The sequence below is a fragment of the Oncorhynchus gorbuscha genome, linkage group LG16, assembly GCF_021184085.1.
Source record: "Oncorhynchus gorbuscha isolate QuinsamMale2020 ecotype Even-year linkage group LG16, OgorEven_v1.0, whole genome shotgun sequence".
Taxonomy (NCBI): domain Eukaryota; kingdom Metazoa; phylum Chordata; class Actinopteri; order Salmoniformes; family Salmonidae; genus Oncorhynchus; species Oncorhynchus gorbuscha.
The window spans coordinates 8,871,466-8,885,006 of NC_060188.1; the positions used below are offsets into that span (position 1 = coordinate 8,871,466).

The 13,541-nt window shown below is 46.2% G+C and overlaps 1 protein-coding gene across 1 annotated transcript in view; it reads left to right on the forward strand.

Moving 5' to 3' along the window:
- LOC123998970 (voltage-dependent P/Q-type calcium channel subunit alpha-1A-like) overlaps positions 1-13,541 on the forward strand; it is a 250,420-nt gene that overhangs the window by 165,880 nt on the left and 70,999 nt on the right. The window contains exons 34-36 of the mRNA XM_046304259.1: positions 3,711-3,794; positions 6,247-6,249; positions 12,031-12,147. Coding sequence (XP_046160215.1) covers positions 3,711-3,794; positions 6,247-6,249; positions 12,031-12,147 — 204 coding nt within the window. The remainder of the gene's footprint in view (positions 1-3,710; positions 3,795-6,246; positions 6,250-12,030; positions 12,148-13,541) is intronic.

The following is a 13,541-nucleotide window of genomic DNA, read 5'->3' on the forward strand; positions in this document are numbered from 1 at the left end:
GGGCAGACTGGGAGCGCTGGGCAGACTGGGAGCACTGGGCAGACTGGCGGCGCTGGGCAGACTGGGAGCACTGGCGGAGCTGGGCAGACTGGGAGCACTGGCGGAGCTGGGCAGACTGGGAGCACTGGCCGCGCTGGGCAGACTGGGAGCACTGGACGCGCTGGGCAGACTGGCGGCGCTGGCGGCGCCGGGCAGACTGGGAGCGCTGGGCAGACTGGGAGCACTGGGCAGACTGGCGGCGCTGGGCAGACTGGGAGCACTGGCGGAGCTGGGCAGACTGGGAGCACTGGCGGAGCTGGGCAGACTGGGAGCACTGGCCGCGCTGGGCAGACTGGGAGCACTGGCCGCGCTGGGCAGACTGGGAGCACTGGCCGCACTGGGCAGACTGGGAGCACTGGCGGAGGTGGGCAGACTGGGAGCACTGGGCAGACTGGGAGCACTGGCGGCGCTGGGCAGACTGGGAGCACTGGCGGAGCTGGGCAGACTGGGAGCACTGGCGGAGCTGGGCAGACTGGGAGCACTGGCCGCGCTGGGCAGACTGGGAGCACTGGACGCGCTGGGCAGACTGGCGGCGCTGGCGGCGCCGGGCAGACTGGGAGCGCTGGGCAGACTGGGAGCACTGGGCAGACTGGCGGCGCTGGGCAGACTGGGAGCACTGGCGGAGCTGGGCAGACTGGGAGCACTGGCGGAGCTGGGCAGACTGGGAGCACTGGCCGCGCTGGGCAGACTGGGAGCACTGGCCGCGCTGGGCAGACTGGGAGCACTGGCCGCACTGGGCAGACTGGGAGCACTGGCGGAGGTGGGCAGACTGGGAGCACTGGGCAGACTGGGAGCACTGGCGGCGCTGGGCAGACTGGGAGCACTGGCGGAGCTGGGCAGACTGGGAGCACTGGCGGAGCTGGGCAGACTGGGAGCACTGGCCGCGCTGGGCAGACTGGGAGCACTGGACGCGCTGGGCAGACTGGCGGCGCTGGCGGCGCCGGGCAGACTGGGAGCGCTGGGCAGACTGGGAGCACTGGGCAGACTGGCGGCGCTGGGCAGACTGGGAGCACTGGCGGAGCTGGGCAGACTGGGAGCACTGGCGGAGCTGGGCAGACTGGGAGCACTGGCCGCGCTGGGCAGACTGGGAGCACTGGCCGTGCTGGGCAGACTGGGAGCACTGGCCGCACTGGGCAGACTGGGAGCACTGGCGGAGGTGGGCAGACTGGGAGCACTGGGCAGACTGGGAGCACTGGCGGCGCTGGGCAGACTGGGAGCACTGGCGGAGCTGGGCAGACTGGGAGCACTGGCGGCGCTGGGCAGACTGGAGACTCCGGCAGCGCAGGAGAGGAGAAAGGCTCTGGCTGTGCTAAACAGGCGGGAGACTCCGACAGCGCAGGAGAGGAGAAAAGCGCTGGCTGCGCTGAACAGGCGAGGCGCACTGGAGGCCTGGTGCGTGGTGCTGGAACTGGTGGTACTGGATCTAGGACACGCACAGGAAGCCTGGTGCGGGGAGCTGCTACCAGAGGACTGGTGTGTGGAGGTGACACAGGATGGGCTAGACCGTGAAGGCGTACTGGAGATCTTGAGAGCAGTGTAGGCACAGGACGTGCAAGGCTAGGGATGTGCAGAGGAGGCTTAGTGCGTGAGGCTGGCACCAACTTCACCAGCTGACTAACACGCACCTCAGGTTGAGTATAGAGCGCTAACTCAGGTGCTATCAAATCCCCGACACGATCCGTCGGACGAATATTATATCTATAGCACCAAGCTAGCAACTTCCTCATTACTCTCCACTCCACTTTCCCCATTAACTCCTTCACAGTCTCTGCTTCGCTCACCTCTAACACTGGCTCTGGTTCTGGTCTCCTCCTTGGCTCCTCACGATAAACAAGGAGAATTGGCTCAGGTCTATCTCCTGACTCAGCCATACTCTCCCTAAGACCCCCCCCCCAATACATTTTTTGGGGTGACTTTCCGGTTTCCAACCGCGTCGCCATGCTGCCTCCTCATACCTGCGCCTCTCCGCTTTAGCTGCTTCTATTTCCTCCTTGGGACGGCGATATTCTCCCGGCTGCGCCCAGGGTCCTTTTCCGTCTAATTCCTCCTCCCATGTCCAAATCTCCAAATGGTGCAGTCTCTCCCACTGCAACTGCTCTTCACGGATAACAGGGAGAGTAGGCTCAGGTCTGACTCCTGACTCAGCCACTCTCTCTCTGCGCTTTCCCCCGTTACTTTCGGTTTTCGCTCTGTATAGCCGTGCTTTCCTTTTCGTCTATAGCCCTCTTTGCATTGCTGTAGGGAATCCCAGGCGGGCTCCTGCACTCGCTCTGGGTCGGCCGCCCACCTGTCGATTTCTTCCCACGACGTATACTCCATGCTTCTGCTGTCCATAACGTCCTCCTTTAGATCCTGCCAGTTCACACGCTGCTCGGTCTGTGAGTGGTGGGTGTTTCTGTAACTGCGTTTGTCTGTTGTATGAAGAGAGTCAGACCGAAATGCAGCGTGTAGGTTACTCATGACTTTAATGAAAATAATCGCGGTACATGAAATAACTGTATATGAAAACAACAAACGAAACGTGAAACCTATTACAGCCTATCTGGTGACTACAACACTAAGACAGGAACAAACACCCACAAAATACAACGCGAAAGTCAGGCTGACTAAATACGGTTCTCAATCAGAGACAATGACAAGCACCTGACTCTGATTGAGAATCGCCCCAGGCAGCCAAGCCTAACTAGACACACCCCTAATCATACACAATCCCAATTACTACAAACCCCAATACGAAACACAACATATAAACCCATGTCACACCCTGGCTTACCCAAACATATACCAAAAACACAAAATACAATGATCAAGGCGTGACAATGTGGTTCTGTCCTAATGCACAGAGTGTATGGTGTTTTAATTAGTTATGTTCTAATGCACAGAGAGTATGGTGTTTTAATTAGTTCTGTCCTAATGCACAGAGAGTATGGTGTTTTAAATGTTTCTGTCCTAATGCACAGAGAGTATGGTGTTTTAATTAGTTCTGTCCTAATGCACAGAGAGTATGGTGTTTTAAATGTTTCTGTCCTAATGCACAGAGAGTATGGTGTTTTAAATGTTTCTGTCCTAATGCACAGAGAGTATGGTGTTTTAATTAGTTCTGTCCTAATGCACAGAGAGTATGGTGTTTTAAATGTTTCTGTCCTAATGCACAGAGAGTATGGTGTTTTAAATGTTTCTGTCCTAATGCACAGAGAGTATGGTGTTTTAATTAGTGCTGTCCTCATGCACAGTTTGGCTGCAGGCTTATCCATGGCACCCAACAAAGGGCTTCTACTGCAACAGCAGTCACAATACAGTATGTACCACAATCCTGTCATCCCGTCTCCTTTTCAACCAACCAACCAGCCAACCAGCCAACCAGCCAACCAGCCAGCCAGCCAACCAACCAACCAACCAACCAACCAACCAACCAACCAACCAACCAACCAACCAACCAACCAACCAACCAACCAACCAACAAGCCAACCAACTAACTCTCTTTCTCTCAGACTCTAGTCATATATGTTGCTGGAATGACTTCAATATGGCATAACTGGCATTAATTTTATCTCGTCTAATCTATGGCCTGTTGCCGTCTGACACTGACTCAACTTTTTTATCCTTTCTCTCATCAATCTCTTTCCTTTGTTTCCCTCCCTTCCCCCTCCTTCTTTCTCTCGATCCCACAGAATTACTTCAAAGATGCCTGGAACATTTTTGACTGTGTGACAGTCCTGGGCAGCATTACAGATATTTTAGTGACTGAGCTCGGGGTAAGTGAGGAGGCAGGGGGAATTAACAGTGGGAAAGGGAAATGGTGTGTCAGCAAGTTCAGTGGTATGAGTGGGAGAGTGAAAAAGGCAGAGAGAGAGAGAGAGGTAGAGAGAGAGAGAGAGAGGCAGAGAGAGAGAGAGAGGTAGAGAGAGAGAGAGGCAGAGAGAGAGAGAGTAAGGGGGAGAGAGAGTGAGAGTAAGGGGAAGAGAGAGGAAGAGAGAGTGAGACAGGCAGAGAGAGAGAGAGAGACAGAGAGGTAGTGTGAGAGAGAGAGGGGGGGCAGATAGAAAGAGAGCAGGGGCACATAGAGAAGCAGAGAGAAAGGCAGAGAATGTAGTGTACAGGATCTTGCATTGCTCAGTGAAGCATGAACATATTTTGAAAGCCTTACATAATTGTTCCAGTTGGTGGAGAGCAGAGCACAGAGACCTGGATCATGGTAGCCCAGCCACCACTGACAATACTCAGGAGACTAACACACACACACACACACACACACACACACACACACACACACACACACACACACACACACACACACACACACACACACACACACACACACACACACACACACACACACACACACACACACACACACACACACACACACACACACACACACACACACACACACAAGAAACACATGTACACACACAGACTACTCTACTAATCTGCTAGGCAACCTGACAGCCAATCAAATATCCAGCCTCAAAACAATCTGGCCAATCGGACTGTTCCTCTAGCCAGGCAACCACTTAGCAACCAGTTGGATAGTGAAAAATGATAGCCAATGAGGTAGACACACTAGTTATTCAGGCAGGTAATGTGGTGTGTGCGCATGTGTGTGCGTGCTTGCGAGTGTGTGTGTGTTGTAATGCCTTTATAAACCATATTATGAAATATGAATATTGTTTTTGAATGTTGTGTGTCTCTGAGACAGTCCTGACAGCTATACATTTGTTTCCAGTAAAAACTCTATCAACCCAGGTCCTGGAGAGCTATATGTTTTATAACCAGCCCAGCACCAACAGATCTGATTAAACCTTTAACTCCTCATCGGGACATTGATTGGATGATTGGTTGAATCAGGTGTGTTACTGCTGGGCTGGAACAAAAGCTTGAACATCATGTAGCTCTGCATGACAAAGGTTGGTGACCACAGGCATAATCATAGAAATGAAATCAGATTACATAATATCTTAGTAGTGGCAAGAGGTTTTCCTGACTACATGACTTGAACTAGACCCTCATTTCTCCTGTCAGTTCTTATGTTGAGGAAAAACTCCTGTCCCCAACTATGCTCTATAAACCGTCCTACCAGGTGTTACTGGCAGTGGATGTTAATGGCATAAGAATCAGTTGGAATTGGTTCCTCTTCTCTAAACTGACCTCAGACCAGTCCGAGACACCATTTGATCAAGAGGGACATTTGAACATGAAAAAGCAAGCCCTGTTCTTGGATCAGTCCAGTGGTAGTCCATCAAAGCAGCCTTTAATTTGAGTCAGCTCAAATTAAAGCTGTAGTTGCCATTGCGCTGATTCAAACACACGACTTGACAATCATGTTAATTTTCCTTGCAGTCCAATGGAAGCTTGTTAGTGTGTGGATGTTAAAAGTAATCTCATGTTAGGAGTAATCTCATGTTAGGAGTAATCTCGTGTTAAAAGTAATCTCATGTTAGGAGTAATCTCATGTTAGGAGTAATCTCATAATATATTTTTTGAACTTCATCTGTTTCCTAGTCGTTGATATCCCTGCTGTTGTATGTATGGAGGCAGTGTTATGACTGAACTGTTGTATGTATGGAGGCAGTGTTATGACTGAACTGTTGTATGTATGGAGGCAGTGTTATGACTGAACTGTTGTATGTATGGAGGCAGTGTTATGACTGAACTGTTGTATGTATGGAGGCAGTGTTATGACTGAACTGTTGTATGTATGGAGGCAGTGTTATGACTGAACTGTTGTATGTATGGAGGCAGTGTTATGACTGAACTGTTGTATGTATGGAGGCAGTGTTATGACTGAACTGTTGTATGTATGGAGGCAGTGTTATGACTGAACTGTTGTATGTATGGAGGCAGTGTTATGACTGAACTGTTGTATGTATGGAGGCAGTGTTATGACTGAACTGTTGTATGTATGGAGGCAGTGTTATGACTGAACTGTTGTATGTATGGAGGCAGTGTTATGACTGAACTGAACTCAGTAATAATGAGTGTACATAATGACGATTCATTTCCTGTTTTATCTTTTTTTACATGCTTTCTTTAACTCTACACTACTTAATGGCAACTACTTCGTCCCTCTCCCTTCTGACGAATTCATCCAATCAAAATGCACTATGTGTCCATCCATGAAACCTGGCCTGGCCAATCGCACTCTTTGTTAAATCAACCTCCAAAAATGCCGCTATAAACCATGTCATCTGCAACATCCACATGTAGATGGTTTGTACTTTTTTGGAGATACTTTAATTACTGCATCCATTTCCTGCTGTGGCTGTGGTGATGCATGTTGCTCGACTCCTCACCCTGGCAGTGACCCCTGACCTTTGATCTCTGACCCAGGTTTGACAAGATGACTCGACTGACCTCCTGCTCCCAGTCACCGGACAGAGACATTCGACCAATCCCAAATGGACTACCCCTTGTATAGATCTAAAAGGATCAGATAGGATTTTGCTAATATTCCACCTAGCCTATCTGGACGGGTTCGTTGTCAGATTACTGATACCAATCCAATGCTTTCACATCTACACGTGATAGACCTAGAGGGGCTTCAGGTCAATTTGGAATTGGCCAGTAGTCATTGTCCTAATACCCTTCAGGTTCTGATTTAATACTGTTCAAATGCATCCTTCCTTTCTCCCTTCCTTGAAGTGATCACAGCTCTGATCTGACTGATCTGATCCAAAATAAAGGAAACACTTGAGTAAATGAGGCTTCTGGCAGCTCTGTTATGGTGTGGGGTGCCTTTTCCTGGCATGGTCCACTCAGCCCTTTAGAGGGCAAGGTAAACGGCAATAAATACACAGCCTTTCTGAATGCTCCCCTTCAACCTTTCTGTCTTGATGGCAGTGACCTCTTCCAGGATGACTATAACCCCATCCCACAGGGCACGAGTGGTCACTGAATGGTTTGTTTAGCATGAAAATGGAGCGACGCCTGAGACAGGAGTAATGGAATTGTCTCATGGAAGAATGGCATTACATCCCTCCAATATAGTTCCAGACACTTGTAGAATCTATGCCAAGGCACATTGAAGCTGTTCTGGCAGCTCGTGGTGGCCCAACACCCTACTACACCGCTTTACGTTGGTGTTTCCTCTATTTTGGCAGTTACCTTTATGTAGCTATGTGGTGGAACTCTTGCTCTCGCTAATCTGATCATGTTCGATCAGTGATTATTTCAAGGAGAGAAGGAAGAACAAATGTGTTGTAAAAGTATTCTATCAGATCTGTGGTAATGTAGGAAAGGAACGGAACTGGTCAAGCCTATTAGGACACAGCCTGGACGATACTCTCACAATCACTAGACATGCACCACTGCTTACATTCCTTAAAAGCAGTCACGCACGCACGCACGCACGCACGCACGCACGCACGCACGCACGCACGCACGCACGCACACACACACACACACACACACACACACACACACACACACACACACACACACACACACACACACACACACACACACACTAGTGTCTGTGAGAGCCAGAGCCAGGGGAGTAAGGTGTGACAGGAGTACACAGAGTGACTGGGTCTAAAGCTTCACCCATGGCGGACCGGGCTACGGTGCATGCTGCCCCACTGCATGTCTCTGGCAGGGATGGCACACACATATACTACTCATAGACACATAAGTTAAACACACCCAGACATACAAGGACACTGACCTACATACACATAGACACACACACAACAGTAAATAGCCTAATAAATACACCCACATATGCTTGTGTTGCAATGCCATAGTGAACATGCTCTTGATGGGAGCTGAATGTGCCTACTGCCAAGCCCTCTCTAACCCAGAACCCTTCCCTTGGTAGAGGGTTGAAGGACCATGCACATCATAGGACCCTGAGCATCACACACATAGTTTACAGTGATCAAGTACAGTTTTATTTCTGTAGTGGTTTTTACAAATGCTTTCACCATTAAGTGTGTAATAATTTGAGCAAGACGAAGTCGTATGATTCGCCCTATGAATATGGAGTTATAGTAATGCTATCACTGTTATATCAACTTTAGAACTTTGTAACAATTATATTTCTAAATATCATCAATATATTTGCAGTTTGTCCTTCAACCCAGAACCCCACTCCCCCTCCCCTTTCTCTGACTGTGATGCAAAAAAGGTTGGGTTCAATTCCATGTAAATACTGTTATTTCAGGAGGTGACTTGAAATTCAGGAGTCCTCTTAAAGCAACAGTGGACAATTTTCAATTTTATTAATTAAATGTCTCATTTTATCCCCTGAATTGAGTGAACTGAAATGGAATCGAACCTGACTTTATAGTGTCACAGGACTAAAACGAGCCAATCCCTTGTGGAGGAGAGCTGTCAGCTTTGCTGCGTTGCGTTGACACGTGGTTAACTTGCTGTGATCTAGCTAGCTCCATATTGTGCGGTGGTGCGTTTGCCTTGAGGATCAGTGCATTTGGTTGTATTTACAATAAAAACGGTTCCCTGCACCCACTACCACTACTACTACTACTACTACTACTACTACTATCTACTACTACTACTACTACCACTAACTACTACTACTGCTGCTACTATTACTACTACTATTACTATTTACTACTACTACAACTACTAACTACTACTACTACTAACTACTACTACTATTACTACTACTACTACTATTACTACTAACTACTACTACTACTAACTACTACTACTGCTGCTACTATTACTACTACTATTACTATTTACTACTACTACTACTACTAACTACTACTACTACTAACTACTACTACTGCTGCTACTATTACTACTACTATTACTATTTACTACTACTACTACTACTACTGCTACTACTGCTAGTACTGCTACTACTACTATTACTACTACTACTACTACTACTATTACTACTACTACTACTACTACTACTATTACTACTACTATTACTATTTACTACTACTACTACTACTACTACTACCACTAACTACTACTACTGCTGCTACTATTACTACTACTATTACTATTTACTACTACTACTACTAACTACTACTACTACTAACTACTACTACTGCTGCTACTATTACTACTACTATTACTATTTACTACTACTACTACTACTACTACTGCTAATACTGCTACTACTACTACTACTACTCATACTACTGCTAATACTACTCAAATCAAATCCAATTTAATTCATCACATGTGGCAGGTAGCCTCATGTGGGGGGCGGCAGGTAGCCTAGTGGTTAGAGCGTTGGGCCAGTTACCCGAAAGGTTGCAGTTAACCCACGGTTCCCGGGTAGGCCGTCATTGTAAATAAGAATTTGTTCTTAACTGACTTGCCTAGTTAAATAAAGGTTGCATAAATACAATTAAAATTAAAAACATGCACTGAATACCGTGAAATGCTAACTTACAAGCCCTTGACCAACAATGCAGTTCAAATAGAGTTAAGAAAATATTTACTAAATAAACTAAAGTATTTTTTTTTATAATTAAAGAAAATTACATAACAATAAAGAGGCTATATACAGGGGGAACTGGTACCGAGTCAATGGGCGGGGGTACAGGTTAGTTGAGGTAATTGTGAATGTTGCCCTGTTTAAAGGTCTTACTCAAATCAGCTGCGGAAAGTATGATCCCACAGTTGTCTGGAACATCTGGTGCTCTCAGTCATGCTTCAGTGTTGCTTAACTCAAAGCGAGCATAAAAGGCATTTAGCTCGTCTGGTAGGCTCGCGTAACTGGGCAGCTCGCGGCTGGGTTTCCCTTTGTAGTCTGTAATATTTTTCAAGCCCTGTCACATCCGATGAGCATCAGAGCCGGTGTAGTAGGATTCAATTTTGTACTTCCACTTTGCCTGTTTGCTGGTTTGTTTGAGGGCATAGCGGGATTTCTTATAAGCGTCTGGATAAGTGTCCCACTCCTTGAAAGCGGGAGCTCTAGCCTTTAGCTCAGTGTGGATGTTGCCTATAATCCTTGGCTTCTGGCTGGGAAATGTACGTACGGTCACTGTGGGGATGTCGTCGTCGATGCACTTATTGATGAAGCCGGAGACTAAGGTGGTGTACTCCTCAATGCCATTGGATGAATCGCGGAACATATTCCAGTCTGTGCTAGTAAAACAGTCCTGTAGCGTATCATCCGCATCATCTGACAACTTCCTTATTTAGTGAGTGACTGGTACTTCCTGCTTTAGTTTTTGCTTGTAAGCAGGAATCAGGAGGATAGAATTATGGTCAGATTTGCCAAATGGATGGCGAGGGAGAGCTTTCTATGCATCTCTGTTTGTGGAGTAAAGGTGGTCTAGAGTTTTTTTCCTCTGGTTGTACATTTAACATGCTGGTAGAAATTAGGCAAAACAGATTTAAATTTGCCTGCATTAAAGTCCCCGGCCACTAGGAGCGCCACTTCTGGATGAGCATTTTCTTTTTTGCTTATGGCCTTATACAGCTCGTTGAGTGCGGTCTTAGTGCCAGCATCAGTTTGTGATGGTAAATAGACGGCTTCGAATAATATAGATGAGAACTCTCTTGGTAGATAGTGTGGTCTACTGCTTATCATGAGGTATTCTATCTCAGGCGTGCACTACCTTGAGACTTCTTTAATATTAGACATCGCATACCAGCAGTTATTGACAAGTATACACCTCTGCCCCCCGTCTTACCTGACGTAGCTGCTCTGTCCTGCCGATGCATGGAGAAGCCATCCAGCTCTATATTATACATTTCGTCATTCAGCCACGCCTCGGTGAAACATAAGATATTACAGTTTTAATGTGCCGTTGGTAGGATAGTCTTAATCTTAGATTGTCCCGTTTGTTTTCCAATGATTGCATGCTGGCCAATAATATGGAGGGTAGCGGTGGTTTATCTACACTTCGGCAAATTCTTACAAGGCACCCTGCCCTCCTCCCCCTTTTCTCCGTCTTTTCTTCACACTGATGACGGGGATTTGGGCCTTGTCTTGACAAAGCAGAAAAAATATTTTTCAGTTCGGGGTTAGTAATCGGGGTTGTACTGTTGTATCAGTTCGGGGTTGTACTGATGTCTCGAAGCTCTTTTCAGTCATTAGAGATGGTAGCAGCAAATTATGTACAAAATAAGTTACAAACAATGAGAATTAAAAAAAAAAATAGCACAGTTGATTAGGAGCCATCCCCTCCTGCGCCATTATATCTGAGCATTGTGGGGTCCTACTACTACTACAAACTACTACTATTTCTACTACCACTACTACCAGCTACAAACTACTTTGACTACTACGACCACTACTACCAACTACTACTACTACTTCAAGCTACTACTACTACTAATACTAGTACTACTACTACTATTACTACAAACTACTACTACTACCAGTACTACCAACTATTACTACTACTTCAAGCTACTACTACTACTAATACTAGTACTACTACTACCACCACTACAACCAACTACTACTACTACTACAAACTAGTACTACTACTACTACTACTTTGTACCTACTGCTACTACTTACTGCCCCAATAGGGTGACAATGGTTAGGTTTTGAATATATGATTTTCCTTTCCCCTGTATTGATTCCCTTCTTCTAACTCCTTGGATATGCCCGAGCCTGCAACAAGCCTTGAATTTTTTTGGTTTGGTTTGCATTTGATTCCAGTTCTGTTTGGTTGCTTTTCTGTTGGTTTTGAATCCTCCTCAGTTTGGTTTTGAACTTTTCCCCTGCTTTTATGGTTTGGTTTGTTTTAGGACAGGAAATAGTTATCTAACATTGCATGGCAAGTGATAAGCTTCTCCTCTCTACCCTGTACCTCCTTTTCTCCACACTTCTCTCCTTCTACTTGTCCCTGCCTCTATCTTTCCATCCCACTCTTCCCCCTTTTTCCATCTCTCCTTCTTTCTACCCCTCACCCTTCCCATTTCTCTCTCTCTCTCTCTCTCTCTCTCTCTCTCTCTCTCTCTCTCTCTCTCTCTCTCTCTCTCTCTCTCTCTCTCTCTCTCTCTCTCTCTCTCTCTCTCTCGTGTCTGGTCATACTGTGGGTGTTATAGAATAACTTCATCAACTTGAGTTTCCTGAGACTGTTCAGGGCTGCCAGGCTCATCAAACTGCTCCGGCAGGGAGAAACCATCCGCATCCTGCTCTGGACCTTTGTTCAATCCTTCAAGGTAATGACACACACACGCACGCACGCACGCACACACACAGAGAGAGAGAGAGAGAGAGAGAGAGAGAGAGAGAGAGAGAGAGAGAGAGAGAGAGAGAGAGAGAGAGAGAGAGAGAGAGAGAGAGAGAGAGAGAGAGAGAAGCTTTGTGGGGACCTATGAGAATACACCCACACAGACCCTAGTAGTAGCATTGTGGAGACCTATGACAGAATAGACACACAAAACCAGAGGTGTGGACTCAAGTCACATGACATGAATTCGAGTCAGGTTTAAGTCACAGATTTGATAACTTGAGAGTCAACTTCATAGAAAATAAAACAACTTGAGACTTGACTTCGACTTGGAGCCTCAAGACTTGGGACTCGACTTAGACTTGAGACTGATAACTTATCTGGCCAGGTTTTGTAACGTTTGGTCACTTGTTTTGTGTCACTCATTCAGTATCGCACTTGCAACAACAACAAATACGATTTGCTAGTGAAATGCACACTCGTCCATCTGATTGTACCAGCAAACCGTCAATCAACACAGGTTGTGTGAGCTATAGTAGCACACTGAGAAGGTTTTTGGGGTGAGTGTGAAACTGAATTGGAAAAATACATAAAAATGACAGACTACCGTTTGTATTTTATATTCATACCCTTGGTTATTCGAACTGGTCACTATCCTAAGCCTACGGCGTTGCACCACATGATTGTAATCTGTGCTTCAGTTCCCAAAAATTGAGCGTTAACCAAAGACCAGTCATCAGAATTGCCCTCAAAGGCAGGCGCACATATCCAGATTAGTGACAAGAAAGAAAGAACTTCATTTTCCTACATTAATTTATCTGCTACAGGCTCATCTTTGAAAAATGAAGGAGAGCCGCACGCACAACCTAGGAGCTCAGATGCAAAAACATTTATTTTTCTTTTTTTATGTCCAACGTTTCGACAGACAAGCTTTCTTCAAGGGTAGAGACTCATCTTTGCCAGAACAATAGGCTGATCATTTCATTGATACTTTTCATATTTCAGATAGGCCAAGTTTAGGTGGATTATATAGTTGAAGTCGGAAGTTTACATACACCTTATCCAATTACATTTAAACTCAGTTTTTCACAATTCCTATTTAATCCTAGTAATCATTCCCTGTCTTAAGTCAGTTAGGACCACGACTTTATTTTAAGAATGTGAAATGCCAGAATAATAGTAGAGAATTATTTATTTCAGCTTTTATTTCATTCATCACATTCCCAGTCGGTTTACATACACTCAATTAGTATTTGGTCGCATTGCATTTAAATAGTTTAACTTGGGTCATACGTTTCAGGTAGCTTTCCACAAGCTTCTCACAATAAGTTGGGTGAATTTTGGCCAATTCCTCCTGACAGAGCTGGTGTAACTGAGTCAGGT